At 24.7% G+C, this 17,945-nt stretch overlaps 1 protein-coding gene across 1 annotated transcript; it reads right to left on the minus strand.

Annotated features, from left to right (window-relative positions):
* Positions 1-1,307: 1,307 nt before the first annotated feature.
* PBANKA_1228300 (lysine-specific histone demethylase, putative) lies at positions 1,308-14,435 on the minus strand (the record flags this gene model as incomplete). The annotated part of the gene is made up of 1 exon (XM_034566356.1): positions 1,308-14,435. The coding sequence occupies one exon, from the start codon at positions 14,433-14,435 to the stop codon at positions 1,308-1,310; it is 13,128 nt and encodes a 4,375-aa protein (XP_034422961.1).
* Positions 14,436-17,945: the final 3,510 nt, after the last annotated feature.

Below are 17,945 nucleotides of genomic sequence, written 5' to 3' on the forward strand. Positions count from 1 at the left end.
CATTTCATGCATACTGGGGTATTTAATTTCTACAATTTGGCTTATTTTATAAAACATTGTATTTTGATTACGTCATACACATAGTAGCGGAAAAAGGATCGTTTTATTTATTTTTTATGCAAAACAAAGCTCATTGTAATTAAGAAACATGGCAAAATAAAATAATATGCATAATATTTATAATGTTGAACAAAATATGGTATTTGTTATAGTGTACGGAGCTCCTTAGTTAACATGCTTTCTTCAATTTATTATAATGGAAAACTATAAATATATTTATATATATACCGTTTTAAGGTTTTAAGCATATAATAATATTTGGATATTGGCATACCCCTTTAATTTGGGGTTATATCAATCATTATAATAATACTATTATGTTATAAGCTATTAAAATATATATAATATATATTAAAAAATTATACTTTTAAATATTCTATAAACACTTATTGGGGTGCTAAGGGATACACAATATATTTTTTTTTTGTATGCTATCTATTTAAGGCCTACTTGGACACCCTTAATGCATACACAAATATAAACATTGTATACTCATATTTTGACATTCTTAATTCATCAGTATCTCAATTTTATAAACATTAATAAAATAAATATCTTTTATTTCCTCCCCTCTTCTTTTCAAATGCGTATATATTTAGTTCGTTTTTTATCAAATTAATTTTTTTTTATTTTATAATTTTTCACAACAATCAAAATAGTTAATGGTCAGAAAATAAAATAAAAAATACTTTATGAAATAGTATGTTTTGGATATATTATATCTACTTCGTTATATTATTGTTTTGTTTTCCATCAACTTTACACCTCTAAAGTGTGTTTATAAAAAGAATGAAAATTTGTCATTAACTTTATACAATTTAAAAGATAATTAAAGTTACAAATAGGAGTTTAAAGAAAAAAATATAAAACAAAATCGTAAAATTTATAAAAGGCTATACATATTTGTCAGTATATTGCATAACCACATTTACCTCCCCTGTGTTTTACCCCATTTTCCTTTACATGTCATTTGGTTGTTTTCACAGAATAAGAAAGTAATTGAACAAATATATATGAAAAATTAGGTGAAACACATAAAATTAGAAAGTTATGCTTTGTGAAAAAACTCAAGCATTTATTTATACTATATGAAACTCCAAAAATAACCCATAAAGGGAAAATATAGAAAGGAAAATAGAGGGACTAATATTATATAAAAATTTAAGAAAAATACAGATAACGACATTCTTAAAAATTGTATATATATATACATGTGTGTGTATGGTTATATGCACCTGGTTTTGAATCTATAATTTTCTTCGCTTTTTGTGAAAATTTTTCATGTTTTGAGTTTCATCAGTTATATTGAGATAATTATTATTAGTAGTAGTGGTAGTATTGTTGCTATTTTTAAACATATTCTTTTGAGACATGTTGGATTTCATATCACTAAGTACATTATTTATTAAATTATTTTTTGTTAAATTATATTTTATGATACTGTAGGTTGCTTGATTGCCCATTAAATTCATATTTGCATTCTTCTCATATTTATTATTCGAATTTTGTTGCTTATTTAATGTGTAATTGTTTTTTTCATGAGTTTTCCCACTCCCAACAACATTAACTTCATTGTTGTTTCCACTAGTACCCTCTCCAATATTGTTATTGTGAATATGTGATGGGTCGAGCATACGATCATTAGATATAAAAGTAGGAAACTGTTTATTTACATAGTTATAATGATTTTTCTCTTCAGCATTATTATTAATATCATTATTTTTATCTCCATTATACTTCTTTTCACGACCACATTCGCTACTTTCGCTACTTCTACCACTGCTACTGTGAGTAGTCTGGCTATTACTACTAATGTTACTGTATTTTGGATCTGAATCCATAGTCTTTTTTTTTTTTATTGGAACTTCTTTTTTTACATCATGCAATGCGTCACTTTTAAATGGATTTGTATGTGTATTTTTAAACGTGCTTGCATATCCTTTCAAATAATCACGTAACATATGTTTCATATAACTATCTTTCATATCATGATTGTCTATATCATTGTTATGCCTTCTTTCTTCAAGGCTAGAATTATAATTAAGATTTTTATTATATATATGCATATTTACTATACCATTGTGCTTGCTATCTCCATTATTGTATATATTACTTTTATGTCTCACACTATTGGAATCCCCTGCTTCAACATAACCATGCAAAAAATCTAAATAATTTGCTTGCTTTATTCTTGAATTGTATTCCCATTTTTTTTTTTTTTTTTTTTCCCCCATTTTTTTTTCATCATCATCACCCGAATTTGCTACTTGTGATTCTATTATTTTTTTTTTTTTTTTGGGAAAATCGATATAATTACTTTGAATGTTTTTATTTTTACGTAGTAACTTTAATAGTTGCTCTAATTCCATATTTTTTTTCTTGTTCATATTAATAAACTCTTTAAGCCTGGGCAATTCTTTATTTATCCCTATTTTATTTTTATTATTGTAATTTTTTATACAATTCGTTGGAGCACTGAAATTAGATCTATCTGATTTGGTACAATTTTCATCACTATTACTATCTTCTTCATCTTCTTCAGGTAATAATAACGAATAATGTCGTGTCAGTTTATTCCTTTCACGGTCATTGTCGTTGTATGCATGTCCCATCGCCATTCCGCGATTTTGAAATTCCAATTTTAAATTAGGATCATATTTATCTCCTATCAATTCGTATATATCCTTTTTCCTTTTCCTTTTTTTAAATTGATTTAAATTACTTTGAGCATCATCATCCGTATCACTTAAAGTGCCATTTTTGTTATATTTTTTGTAAATATTGTCTGTTAATTTTATTTGCTCCTCTAAATTTAAGTCCATCAATTGTAAATTACTATATTCTTTATAATTCAAATTATTAACGTTATAATAATTATTTTTGTTATTAGTAGGAGTTATAGGATACTTGCTGATGGTAGACATGCCTATGTTATCACTCATTTCGCCATTACTTTCGCTGTTTATTTGTTCATCCATTTGACTTATAGGCATAGGTCTAATTTTTAAATTTCTTTGTAGTGGTTCTTTTTTTTTAATTCTTTGTCTTTTTCTCATTCCCAAATAATCAAGAGGTAATAAATTGTGCTTTTGTATTATTTCCATATTTTGTGGCATACCCCCAATGATGTTATTATTACTATTATTATAAATTTCTACTTTTTTTTGCTCCGGTTTTAATAAAAGATTAGAGGAAAAACCTGAATGATCACCATTTAAATTTAAATCCATTATCGATTCCTCATTTTCATTTTTGCTATATACTTGTTCTTTTCGTTGTAACGAAGAATTTTTATTTATTTTTTTTTTTCTTAAGTTATATTTGGAATCTAAGATGTTGGGAGGACTTATTAAATTTTCATTAGTATTGATCGGATCAAGTTGGTTATAATATGTTGTATTATCGTTCCTTTCTTTCTGACCATTGAGCATGTTATTTCTATAATTAACATCGTATGCATTATGATCGAATTCATTGAAAGGATAATCATGAAGCTTATTACAAACATCATCTCTTATGTCAATCATCTCAGAAATATTTTTAGAATAGGGAATGGTTTTATAGTCGTAATTGAAATCATCGTAGTTATTTTCCTTCCATATATCATTTGCATATCCAGGGATATTCATATTTTTGCTAGTATACAATTTATCTTGCTTTTTTTTTTGAGTTTTTTTTTTTTCATTGTTATTTGTAGAAGTATCCATTGAAAAAATATTATCATACTTGTTTTCGTAACCCTTTTGATTTATGTCGATAGAATCGCTAGTCATTTGTTTATTTTTCATATTCAAAATCATGGAAAAAAAATTTTGTTTATCTTTTATATTAAGGTCATTAAAAAATTTAGAATTATTTAAATTTTTTAATTCATTCATTCTCATATAATAAATCATGTTGTCTAACATTTCTAACCCTTTTAATGATTTATCATTCATTGCTTTACTTTTTTTAGTGTTACCATGCACATATGGTTTAACTGTGGGATATATAGTTTGTGGTATTTCGCTTTTTACATTTTTTTTTTTTTTTTTTTTTTTATCATTTTGGCTAGCTTGCTCACTTTGCCCAATTGGACCATTTGCAAGGTTTTTTTCATTTTCTGAAAAATTCGGATTGAAGATATTTGATATATTTTCTTGAGAACAAATTCTTTCCTTACCTATAAATTTATTTTTATTTAGATTATTCTCTAAAATATAATTTTTCATATTTTTTATTTCGTCATTATCGCTTACTCGCATTTTTTGGTCATTTTGAATATCTGATGTGAGTTTTTCCATTTGCATATTTAATACATTTCCAAGTTTGTTATTTTTAATTAAATTGTCATAAATGATATGGGAATTAGTATAGTCTCCATTACGTTCATCATTATTGTTTTTGAAATATTCATTTGCCTTTGTTTTTGTTTCTTGTTTGATTCTGCAACTGGTTTTCCCCTTCGCGATATGAAAAAATTCATCAGAATTACGATTTTCAGTCCCATCTTCATGCCCTTTTTCTTTTCCCTTAATTATTCCCATGTTCATACCCACATTTTTAACATATGATGCTATTAACAGTTGATTAGATCGATTAATACCATTTGATTCGACTTCTCTTTGTTTAGACACATTTAAGTTTTCATTACCAATGACATGATCATTATATTTTATGTTACTTACATTTTCCTTTCCTTCCTTACTCATTTGTTTTTTTCTTTTTCTTTTTTCAAATTCGGTATTGCATTCATTTTGCTGCAAATTCCCACTAAGCCCTTGATAATAATTTTCTAACAATTTATTTTGAATTACTTGCTGATTTGTATTTTTCCACTTTGGATTTATACTATTGTTGCTGTTACTATTTCCATTATTATTATTACTATGCAAATTACCGTTGTTATTTTCAAAGTATATTTTATATAATAGTTCTAATTTTCTATAATCAACTACATCTTTTTTTTTTAAGTCAATAGCTCTTAATAATTGGCAAATTTTTTGTTTGTTCATCATAGTTCCTTTATTTTTTTCTACTTCTTTCCCATATAATGTTTTATACAAATTCCCATTAGGTTCTTCGTTACTTCCTGGATCAGAAACTGTGCTATCAGCTGCACTTCCACTTATTCCTCCTCCACCGCTTAAGCCATTAGCCCCATCATCGACCATGTTTTTTCTTTTATAAAATGAATTGAGTATTGCTTCTTTATAAGATAATGGTATATCGGGGAATTCGTTCAATGTATTTATTATGGTATTCATGTCGTTTTTTTTCTTGATATTTCGAGAGGATCTAGCAGCTATTTCGTTCAGACGCTTTTTATCTAAACATGTTTCCATTATGTTATTGTCGATTTGCTTCATGTGAGGGTCTGTAAAATGCTCTTCAGAATATTCTTGTGGCCGCATGGCGGCATTGTTATGCATATTAAGATTACTTGCCATATTGATATTTACACTGTCAAGCATTTTACCTGCATTCATCCCTTTTCTGTTTCTATAATTAATGTATTTACGAGAAGCTTCATATATTTTGTCATTCAACAAATATGATTGAGGTATTTCCTTTCCGCTATTAATAACACTATTTATTTTATTCATATCACTTTTATCAAATTGTTTCTCTCCCATTATAGTTTTTTCATAATCGCTAACTATATACTTATTTTGAGTTCCATTTATTAAATTGTTTGTTGAAGTTGTTTGTTTCCTTTGATTATATGGATCATTATTGCTTATTAAATTTGGTTTCATTTTTTTGATGTTGTTATAATAATTATATATTAATTTATAAATTATGTGCTCTTTGTTAAAATTTCCAGAGTTGCATTGATCATATTTATTAAAATATTCTTTTAATATATCCTTGTTGGAATCATTTTGATATGATGCGTAATTATTTTCCTGTCCAATATTATTTTTTCCATCCCCACCCCCAACATCATTTCTGTTGTGATTGATGCTAATTTTGGAGTCACTTCTTATTCGTCTTATCATTCGTATTCCATTTTGTTTATCTACAAAATTTACGTTTTTATTATTATATTCTATTTTTTCTGTTTGATTCAGTTTTATATTTTCGTCATTTCGAATGTTATCTCGTTTGTTATTACCATATTCATAATCATATATCACACCATTTTCTCTATCATTAAATTCTTTGCTTCTTTTAGTTTTGTTACCTTCTTTAAAATTTTTTCCAATTTTATAAATTTCGTGATCAGATGGATAATATGTATGGTCATTATAAATATGGTTTTCATGTCCCATACTATTTACATAATTCCCTATCGTATTCATTTGTTTATTTCTGTTATAATGATATACAAAATCTTCTTTTTTTTCATTTCGAAAATTGATATTATTATTTTGCTTATTTTCATAGTTATTAATATCCCCACTAATTTGATCATCTTTTATTATGTCTTTTCCTTTTTTTTTATATATATTTTTTAAAATAGATAAATTATCCTTACTGTGCAATATATTTTTATCATTTTTTAATTTTTGATAATAAGAAGAATCAAACCTTTGGATACCCCTATAATTACCTTCATAATAATTATCCATATAGTTATCAGTTTCATAGTTAAAATAATTATCATAGAAATCGCCATCATAATAACTATTATAATCCCTTCTCATTCCATAACGACCATTTAAATAATTATTATTTTTCCATATTCTAGAGTGTTTATCCTCTGAAGAATATCCAAAAAGTTTGTTATTATTAGAAGGTAAGGTACCTTTATTCAACATGTGGTTATAATCTTTCTTAACATCATTAATAAATGAATTATCATAATATTCTAACATATTATTTCCATAATATTGATATGGTGAACATATTCCAGCATAGTTATTATTTTGCTCTTTTATGTAACCCTCATTCGTGTTAACATAAATGTTGTTATTACTATTACCACTATTTTCATCGAATAAATAATAATTATTCATCAATTTCTCTTGATTTAATCTATATATATCTTTATTAAAATCACTATATCCTAACAATGTCTTGTCGACCTTTTTACCAGACCCGTTTTCATTTTGATAACTATTATACATCATATTATATTGTGTATTCATGGAAGGAAAAATGCCTTTATATTTTTTTAATATGTATTTTAGAAAATTATTATTTACATAATTTTCATTTTTTAATATCGACGATATATCACTATATAAATTACTACTACTGTTACTATTATTAGAATTATTCTTGTTTTGGTAGTATTTTAAAAATTTGCTTATATTGGCATGTATATTATCAGTTAGTTGCCCTATTTTTATAGTCCTAACATTGTTACTACTACTACTGCTAATAGTAGCTGTAGTGGTGCTAATACTGCTACTGCGATATCTTTTGAATTTCCTCTCATTTTTTAAGCATAATTTTGAAAAATTTTCTCCATAATAACTTTCGTTGTACATGTTCTGGTTCTCCCAATTGGTATAATCTGGAAAATTTTTGTCGTTCCCATAATATCTAGGTTTCAACGAATTTTTGTAATTTCTTTGCATAATACCATCATGAAATAAATTACATAAATTCTTTCCATTTTTGCTTTTTTGTGTTTTTTCAATTTGTCTAGAATATATTACATCATTAGAATAGTCTTCACCATCGTCAATGGTATCATCGCTCATTTGATCGCTATCTGTAATGCTCTTTTCATTTTCATATATTTTCTCATTTGATAATAATTGTTCTTTCCTTTTCTTTTCAGCGATATATCGTTCATATGGCTTTGAATTTTCTTTGGTTATATTCCAGTCTTTTCTACATGTATTTTCCATTCCATTGAAAGAATAAGATGCATTTTTATTAATGTGATACAATTGATACATTCGATTATCTTCATCCATACATTCTAATTCATTCATATAATGATTATAATTACCCATGTAATTTAATTCGTTGCCAATTGCATTAATATTTTTTGTATCTCTGATATTATTTCCATCACTAATATGATTGAATAGACATAATTTATTGAAATGATTAGCCGTTTCGCCTATATATTTAACTCCTTTAATTTGAATAATTCCTTTCATTTCTTTCATTTGTTTAATTTTTTGTAATTTTTTTTTTATATTTCTTCTTCTTTTTTTAATTTTAAGCATTCTTTCTTCATCGTCAAGCATGCTATCGCTATCATAATATTCTGGTCCATGCTCATAATAATTGTGATATATTCCATGCATGTACTGATGCTTATAGCAATATAAAGATTCATGTCTACTTGTTTTTCCTAAATTTGGCCATGATAAATAATTATTAGCGCATTTTAAATGAACAAAATTTTTACAATTATATATACTACATTTCATTGATGGAAAATTCATTAAACATACTGAGCATTTTTTTTGAAATAAATAATTAAACATTACGCTAATATTAAAATATCTATTTCCATATGCATGATTAAATATATAATTATTATAATATAAACAACCTTTATGGCATGTATATTTTAAATACTTGCCACTTATGTGTTTTAATCTTATTATTCCTATAAAATAGTTATTTATTGTTTGAAGTTGATTACAAAATATACATCGGATGTTATCATGCCAAATATCGTATTCATTATTTGTTAATCCTATAACTTCATCATCATATAAATACATGAACAAATTTGTATTTATATTCCTGATCACAATTTCTTTATAATTTACCATTTCTTCACAATCTAAAATTAATTGAAAAGGATCCACTTTTGATACTAATGATTTATCAGTTGGAGATGTTACAACTGATCCTATTGAAGGAATCGCTAAAGATGTAGAAGTCAAAGAAGTGTTTATAGATGGAATTAATAATTGAGTATTTATTGAATTAGTCATCTGTGATAAGTTTCCTTTGTTTTTCATTGAAACAGGCGCATTCTTCTGACACGGATCTGGATTAATTATCTTAGTATCGACAAAATTATCATCATCTATAAATTTTTTAAAATTATAATTATTTTCCTCTCTAGTATAAAAACATTTTGTCAATTTATCCATATATATCGTTTTGTTTACTTTTTCAATTATTCGATAAGCTTCCCTTTTACCACTTAGATAAGAATCTACTATTGAATTACAACCATTACTATGTGTATGCTCACCAGCAAAAAGTAATCTATTTACTGGAAAGGATATAATATCTTTATCTATTATTAAACTTTTTTTTTTTAAATATGAATTTGATCCTCTTGAAAATTTATTATTATCCCAATCATAAAAATATATTTTTTCGATTTTTATTTGAGGTAACATATTTTTTAAAAAATATGCACAATCATTGATAATTTTTTTTTTCTTCATGTCTTTTTTTTTTATTTTATTTACTTCTTTATTATATTTACTTTTAAAATATAACGCTATTATAGGTTCTGCACTATAAAAAATTATATGACTGTATTTGTTCATGCACATTTCATTAGTATAGCACATTTTATGCTCTTTATCATTATCATCTAACAAATGTTCCTGTTTTAAGTATTTTATTAAAGTACTTTCTTTTGGAAAATTTCTTTGATTATTCACCATATTTGTGCAATTATATCGGAATGTGGTTATATCATCTGTATCATTCGTTTTTTCCTTCACATTTTTGCATTGCATAGATTTGTTCCATTCTCGTAGTTCATTTTTTGTTTCATTATTATTATTTGTATTATCTGTGCTTATTAATTGTTCAAATGAATGCACATTTGATTCAGTTCCCTTGGGTTCTAGATTCTTCAAGCATGGAGATAAATTATCTTGTTCCTTTTCATTACTGTTGTTTTTACTGTTGTTAAATGAAAATAATTCATTTAAATTGTTTATACAATCTTCTGTTTTCGAAAATTTTAAATTATTCGGATTTTTTTTGTCACTTTCTTCTATCATTGATTGATCAGGTATTTTCTGATCATTAAGAAAAGAATTCGGTTCAAAAAAGTAGGGGACATTATCATTATCTTTGTCATTTTGCGAATATAATTCAGGAATATTAGGCTTTTCATTATCATCATTAGTAAATAAATTCACATTTGCATCGTTTCTTAATAAATTTTTTTCGATCGTATTTTTCGTAGTATATGTATTGCTATTTTTTCTGTCTTGGTTAAAGTATATAGTAATATTTTGATCACTTTTTACAACTCTTTTCTTAAGGGTAATAATAATTTTATTATTTGTCGAAACGCCCAATCTTTTTATACTATTGATTTTCCAATCAGGTAATTTTGGAATGAATTCTATTAATCCACTATGGTTACTTTTTTTCGATGTATTTTTCATGACATTTCCTTTTTTCTCTAATTTTTTCTCCGCTTTATTTTTATTGTTGTCCCTATTCTCCTTCTTGAGTTTTTTGCCCTCTGGCGCATTACAATCAATGGCGTTGGTACCAATGTCATTAACTTTTCCATTATATATTTGCTTCTTTATTTTGGAATGATTTGAAGAAAAAACAACCTTATTGTTTATATTTTCTTCCGTATTGTTATTCTTGTCACTATAATATTTATTATGATTATTATTGTTATTATCATTGAACAAATATTTCTTTGTATTGAAACACATTTTCTCTGTATTGATTTTATTACCCAATTTATCGCACCTATTTTCCTTTTCAAATGATTCTATTATATTATTTATTTCTACCATTTCCCCAGTATTATGATTACTATGTTTATTCCCTTTTTCATTTTTATTTTTGTAATTAAAATGTGTATTGCTTTCGGCACATTTTTGGTTTTTTAGGTATTCTTTGCTAGGCTTGTTTTCCATGGTATCATTTTTGTTTGCATTATCGATCATATTATTATTGAAAATGCAGTTATTTGATATGCTCACATTTTGGTTGCTTTTTGCGCTTATTGAACAGTTCGTATCGTTATTTTTATTATGATTAAATTCGTTGTCACTGGTGAATATATTTTCATCATTTTCATTATTTCCACTATACCCATTATTATTTGTGGATGATACATTTTTTCCCGGTGATGTATATAAACTAGCACTGATTGAGCTGAATAAATTATTAATACTTTTATTTTCGTTAGTCGTTACTTCGATATTTCTTATAAAGGCATCACTCATACTTTGCAAATTATTACTACTTTCATTTGTTTGATAATCTGCTCCTTTATTTATAGCAGTTTTTTCTGTTTCCGTATTAATAAATGGTATATTTTCATGATTTTCAGAAGTTTCTTTTTTCGGATTGGGTAAATCTTTACATTTTATTCTTCTACTTTTCATATTTGAAATATCATCGGCATCATGATAATCAGAAACTGAATCTTTGCTATTTTTCTTGGCATCATGGCATGAAGTTGTAGTGACAATTTCATGCTTCTTTTTTTTTTCATCCATTTCGTCTCCTTTTATATTGTTTTTAATCGAATTTTTTGGGTCATCTTCACCATAACCAGTATCATTCTTTTGATCTTTAATTTTCATATGTCTTTTTTTACAGTTGTCTAAATCCACTTTTTTACTATTGTCTTTCTTCTTGCTCTTGCACTCTTTTTTTTGTCCCCCTTCTTCATCATAAAATTTTATACTATCCTTCAAAACTCCTATTGGAACTGTAACAATACAATAGTCATATAATATGGTATCTACATAGTTTTCAAAACTTAACTTAATATGGTCGTTGTAAGAGTATATCTTATTGACAATTTTATTTTTTTTAATTTTAACATTTTTTTTTAATTTTTTAATTATTTTTGACAATTCAAATGTGCAACATATATTTTTAAAAATATCTAAATAATGCAAATTGTGGAATATATATTGTATCGATAATGAGTGTATCTTAATTCCACAAACAGATTCTATTAGTGACATATATAATTTTACATATATATATGTTTTAAAATACTTCTTTTGTTTTGTTTGGTGTTTTTGTTCTTTTATTTTATTAATTTCTGAATTTATAACTTCTCCAAAAGATGCATGTAAAAACTGTTTTTTTATAATTGGATCATTAAAATATTTAGTATTAGATATATGTTCATAAAAACTTCTCAATTTTTTTATGAGTTTAAAAAATTCATTTCTCATTTTGTACGTATATATTTTTTTATTATTATAATATATATAATGCTTGTATAAATGGCTATTTATATTATTATTATAAATATTTTTTTTTAAACAAAAGTTTATTAAGGGATTATTCCGATTGACATAAAAATCAACTTCACCTAAAAAGGACTTTTTATAACTTTTAGGGGAATATAAATATTTGCCGCCTAATCGATTTCGTGCTTCATATACAACTACATCTATATTATTATTCTGTAATATATATGCAGCTGATAAGCCAGATATTCCACCACCAATAATCACGACTTTCATTTTTTTATTAACATTCGTAATTGTATTTATGTGGTAAATTATATCATTTTTGCTCGGATTATCATTCTTATTTCCACGTGTTTTTTTAAGTAAAAGAATATTATATTCACTGTATGAAAAAATATTTTCATTCCTTTTTTCTGATATATCGATTTTATTATTTAGATTTAAACTACCCCTTTTTTCTTTAATTCGATGATATTTTTCTAAAGAATTTCTTCTACATTTCGGAAAACACCATTTTGGATGAATTTCGCCAATGTGTGCGTTTTTCTTTACCATTTTTGCTATATTAGTATCCTTCTCTATATGTTTATCCTTAGTGTCAATATTATTACCTCTCAGTTTAGTTTCTATTTCTTGCTCATTTCTTATCCTTTTTCTTATTTTTTCAGCAATTCTTTTCCTATTTTCGTACTCTTTCTTTCTTGTAAAATAGGTCATGTTCTGTCTCTCCATTCCTTCTTCTATTTTATCATTTGCTTTTGCATCAACATTGTTATTAATATCATCAGTGTATACTACCCTGTCATTATTTGGTATATTTTCTAGATAATTTAATCGATGCCTACCTTCATCTTCTGCTTCATCTTCCATATTTCCCTCGATTTCTTTCCATTTTTTTCTTCTTTTCCCTTTTTCGTATGAACATATTTTTTCGGATTTTTCCATATTATCTGTGTCACTACTACTACAAATAAAACTATTTGAATTATTTGGATAAAAACAGGACATTTCATCATAAAAAGAATTAAATATTATAGAATCATTTTCATATGATGCTGATGATGATTTTACTATTTTTTTTTTGCCATAATTGCCCTTTGAATTTTCGCTTTTTACGCTCGAGTACGCAGTACTATTTGATCTAACACTTGCAGATTTCCTTTTTTTTATTTTATCACTTCCTTCTTCACTGCTTTCACTCTCATTCCCCTTGTCATTATCACTATCCTTGTTGTTATCATTACCGTTGTTATTATTCTCATCGTTATTGTTTCCATCGTTATTATTCCCATTGTTGATATTCCCATTGTTGTTATTCCCATTGTTGTTATTTCCATCACCACTATTGTTGCTTCCATTATGGTTTCCCTCGTTGGTGTTGCCTATTTTATCATGATTAAATGCATTTCCATCGTTTCCTTCTTTATCATTATCATTATCATCATATTGTATGTTATTGATGTTTTTATTAATTTCATTATGATTGCCATCTCTTTGACGATTTCCATCATTCTGACGGAAACACACATTCCTTGTATCATTAAATTGCTGGAGAAGAGCGTTGAAATTGCTTTGGCCATGTTCATGCACACTGGAATTAGTTAAGTCTGCAACACTATTTCTTTTGATATAGTATATATTCTTACAGTTTTTATTACATAACAATTCTGAGTTTATTGTCGTATTTTTTATTTGCATACGTTTTTTAGCATTTATGTAGAATGCATATATAGCGTTTTTTTTTTCGCTCTTCTGGATATTATTATCCTTATTATTACCATTGTCCTTAAAGGCCTTTTGGGATTTTTTATTAATTTGACAAAACATATCTATATAATTTATTTTTTTATGTAAAATTTTAATATTCTTTCGGAAAATGTCGTTTTTTTGTTTTTTTATTATCCCATTTATCCTTGAATTACCTACATGTTTTAGTTTCCTTTTTGTAATGATTTTTATTCTATTCTTTTCTCGTTTTTTGGTTTTATATTTTTTTAAAATACTTTTATAATCCAAATTATTTAATAGATATATTTTTTTAAATAAAGCATTATTGGTTTGTTTAATTTTTGTAAAACAATTATTTTTGAGTTTTCCACTGTGAATAGACTCTAGTGCGCAATTTTTATATTTTTGCGATTTTATTTGTTTTATTTTTTCATTTATTAAATAAGTGAATTTTATTCTCTGATAATGTGGAAAGGATAAATATTTGGACGTTTTTTCGTTGAAAATATTATTCAAAATATATTTATTATTTTTTTTTTGTCTTCCACGAGGATGTTTTTCCATATTATTTAATGCCCAGGTTATTGGCATTATGGTTGTCTTTTTTAAAATATGGTTTATTTTATTATGTTTTATTTATTTTACTCTATATATTATGTTGTGTGTTTTATTTTTTTTTATTTTATATTATATTTTTTTTTCTAGCTATTTTTTTTAGTGTGGCTAGATATTTTTTTTAGCTTGCAACTAGTTATTTGTACAAAGAAATAAAAATAAGCTTATCTTAACAATAAAAAAAATTATTATGATAAAAATAAAAAACACTCTTTTAATGATAAAATTCAACACCTACATCCATATAATATATAATATAAATAGTATGCCAAAAAAAGGTTAGGACCTTTTCCCATTTCATAAATATACATTTTCAATAATAGGCATGTTGCACATATCTCATTTATTATGTTAAAGTAAATATCTTCACATTAAGGTATTTATATAATTACATAAAAAAAATTAAATGTGATAGTGAACAAATATCAATATTAATAACAATAAAAGCAAAAATACTAATAATACATCCTTTCTATGACATTAAAATTTATATATGTGTGTATTCAAATAAATAATATACATAAAAAACACAAAACAAATAATTCATATATTATACATTTTTTTATTAATATTATTCGATTTATTTTTGTTTGGCAAGCATAAAAAATACTATTGCATACGAACATATATATGCATATTTATACATATAGTTATATATACGCATGTAACCTTTTCGAGTTACATAAGCATTAATAATATATGATTATATTAAATTAACTGAGCATATACATAAATCCATTAGGGCATATGTTCAAATAATATATTTATAACTACACTAGAACAAATATTCGCATATGTAAACGAAATTATTACGTTCAAAGCAAAGAAAAAGGGTATATAGTTGTATATAATATATATGCATATATTTATATGCGTGCGCATGTGTGTGTGTATATATACGCTAACATATTTATATATAGACATGTACATACATTAATATATGAATATATAGACATGTACATACATTAACAAATTTGTATGTAGACATGTAAATACTTTAACAAATTTGTATGTAGACATGTAAATATATATATGAACACCGAAATGAACTTATGAATGGTGGTAAATGCAAACACATGGAATCCTCAATATAAGCATGTTCATAAAGAGGTATTAAGTTCATAGATAAGTATAAATATATATAATATGCATATCGAGAAAAAATTATGATGTCTACATAACATCATAAAATTAAACACAATAAACAACAGATATTTAATAAATATTAATAAGTATACAAATGTATAGAAATTTATAAAGGTAAAAAAAAACAAAAAAAACAAAAAATTTTGTATTTTAATATGCTCTATATTTGTTCTCTTTGTTCGTTTTTTGTTTTCTACATTAATTTCTCTTTTTTGTGTTATTTTTTTTTATTTTATAAATTTATATTTTATTATATATTTTTTAAAATATTATTTTACCTGTTTTTCGAATTTCGATTTATTATAAATAAAAATATGGTTAAATAGATTTAAAAAAAAAAAAAAAAAAAAAGTTGAAAAAGGCAATATATGTTTAAATTCATAAATGTTGAAAGGCAATAAAACAATTGTTTATAAAATAAGAGCGCATTCAGTTTCCGCCCATGTTACATTACAAATAAATATACATATGTATATTATAAATGTGATGAAAGTATTGCTTTGTTTCGATTTTATTTTAATTGGTTACGAAATTCACACCACATATTTCTTAATAATGACGAATAAACAAATGAAGTTTTTTTATTTTTTTTGTCTCGAATAAATAATATATAACGCGCTCATGCATAAATATTTATCTTAAACTAATAGATATTTTTATTTCTTTTCGTTTAGCATATGGATGTTGCTTTTTGAACTATGTGGCGTAAAAATGCATATATGCACGATAGTCTATATATATCCTATATGTATATAACATATGTGGTAATATGGGCTTATAATAATATTTTTTTACATGCACCTACATTTATTACTTTTTTTTTCTTTCTTAAAAATCGTATGTACATGTATATTTGTGCAAATATGATAATTCATACACGCCTATATATGTACATGTAAATATAGGGATTAAAAAAAAATTATAATATATAAAATATTCTTTCTCCTTAATATCACCATTTATTAATCATAAGAAAAAGTATAAAAATTTTGAAAAAATAGAGAAAATAATAAAATAAAGAAACTAAAAAGTTATGCATTATAACTTGGTATAATATTAAAGTGTAGAAAAAAAGTTGCAACGCTTATTCAAGTTTCAAATATAAATTTCAAAATAATTTATAGTAAATATATGGTGAAAAAATATATATATTTGAGATTTTACATATTCTTATGTTAACAATATATAATACTTTAACAGGCGCTAAAAACAATCTTCACACCTGAATATATACATATATGCGTGTATTCATGGAGACATTACATATATTATGAGGCACACCCTATAAAAGAAATGTTCTATTTTATGATAGAATCAACACGTGTGAAACAATTTTTTTGTAAATAGCTTAAATTATACCTATAAAATTACATTTTTTTGTTCTATATTTTGTAAGTATACAAATATAGTTACATAATTTTGTACATGTTTTGAATCTTTCATATGAATAAAATAAATATCAAAAAAAAGAGAGAATTAATAACATATATAGGCAACTTTTATACTATTAACCACATTTATATATACCATTATTTTTGATAAATGAGGAATTTTGTGCTTATGTCATTTAAATAAATATATATGATTTTGAAAAAATATATATTTTTTTTTTTTGCATATATATGGAAAATATTTTATTTTACATTCCATATTTGCTAACTCATGATGAGATAATATACATATTTATTTCACAAATTTAATAAAAAAAATGTAAAAAAAAAAAAATATAGTTACTTTAATTATGAATTATTTAGAAGCCCCTTATACATAAATATATATGACAAATATATTCAATTCTCCTCATAGATATATATTTTTTTATTTTGGAAAATTATACTATAATTGTTAAATGGTCATACGCCCATTATATGTATAGGAGAAAAATTACACAATGGTTTCCCATATGTATGCGCTGCTATTAACTTTAGAAAACACTTTGTAATCCCACAAAAATATAGAAATAAAATATGGAAAAAAAATAAAGCATAAGATAAATAATAAAATAAATAGGAATATATGGTAAAATTATATATTACAATTTTCGACATAAATTATTTTCTACAGAAATTAATTTTAACCTATTAATAAATATAGATATATGGTGTCGAATTCTCACTGGAAATAAAATTGTCATGGATTTGAAATATAGCATATTATTATATCCATACATGCTTATGCATATGTGTTATATTTTTATTCCTAGCCCTTATTATTTTTTTACAATAATAGTAAGAAATTAGCAGCATATACTATAAATATATACGCAAATATTATGTACCGAATGAAAAGTGCCGGCTTCAATATATATTTTTTTGATAGAAAATTAGAGAAATTGAAGAA

Source organism: Plasmodium berghei (assembly GCF_900002375.2).
Source record: "Plasmodium berghei ANKA genome assembly, chromosome: 12".
Classification (NCBI taxonomy): domain Eukaryota; phylum Apicomplexa; class Aconoidasida; order Haemosporida; family Plasmodiidae; genus Plasmodium; species Plasmodium berghei.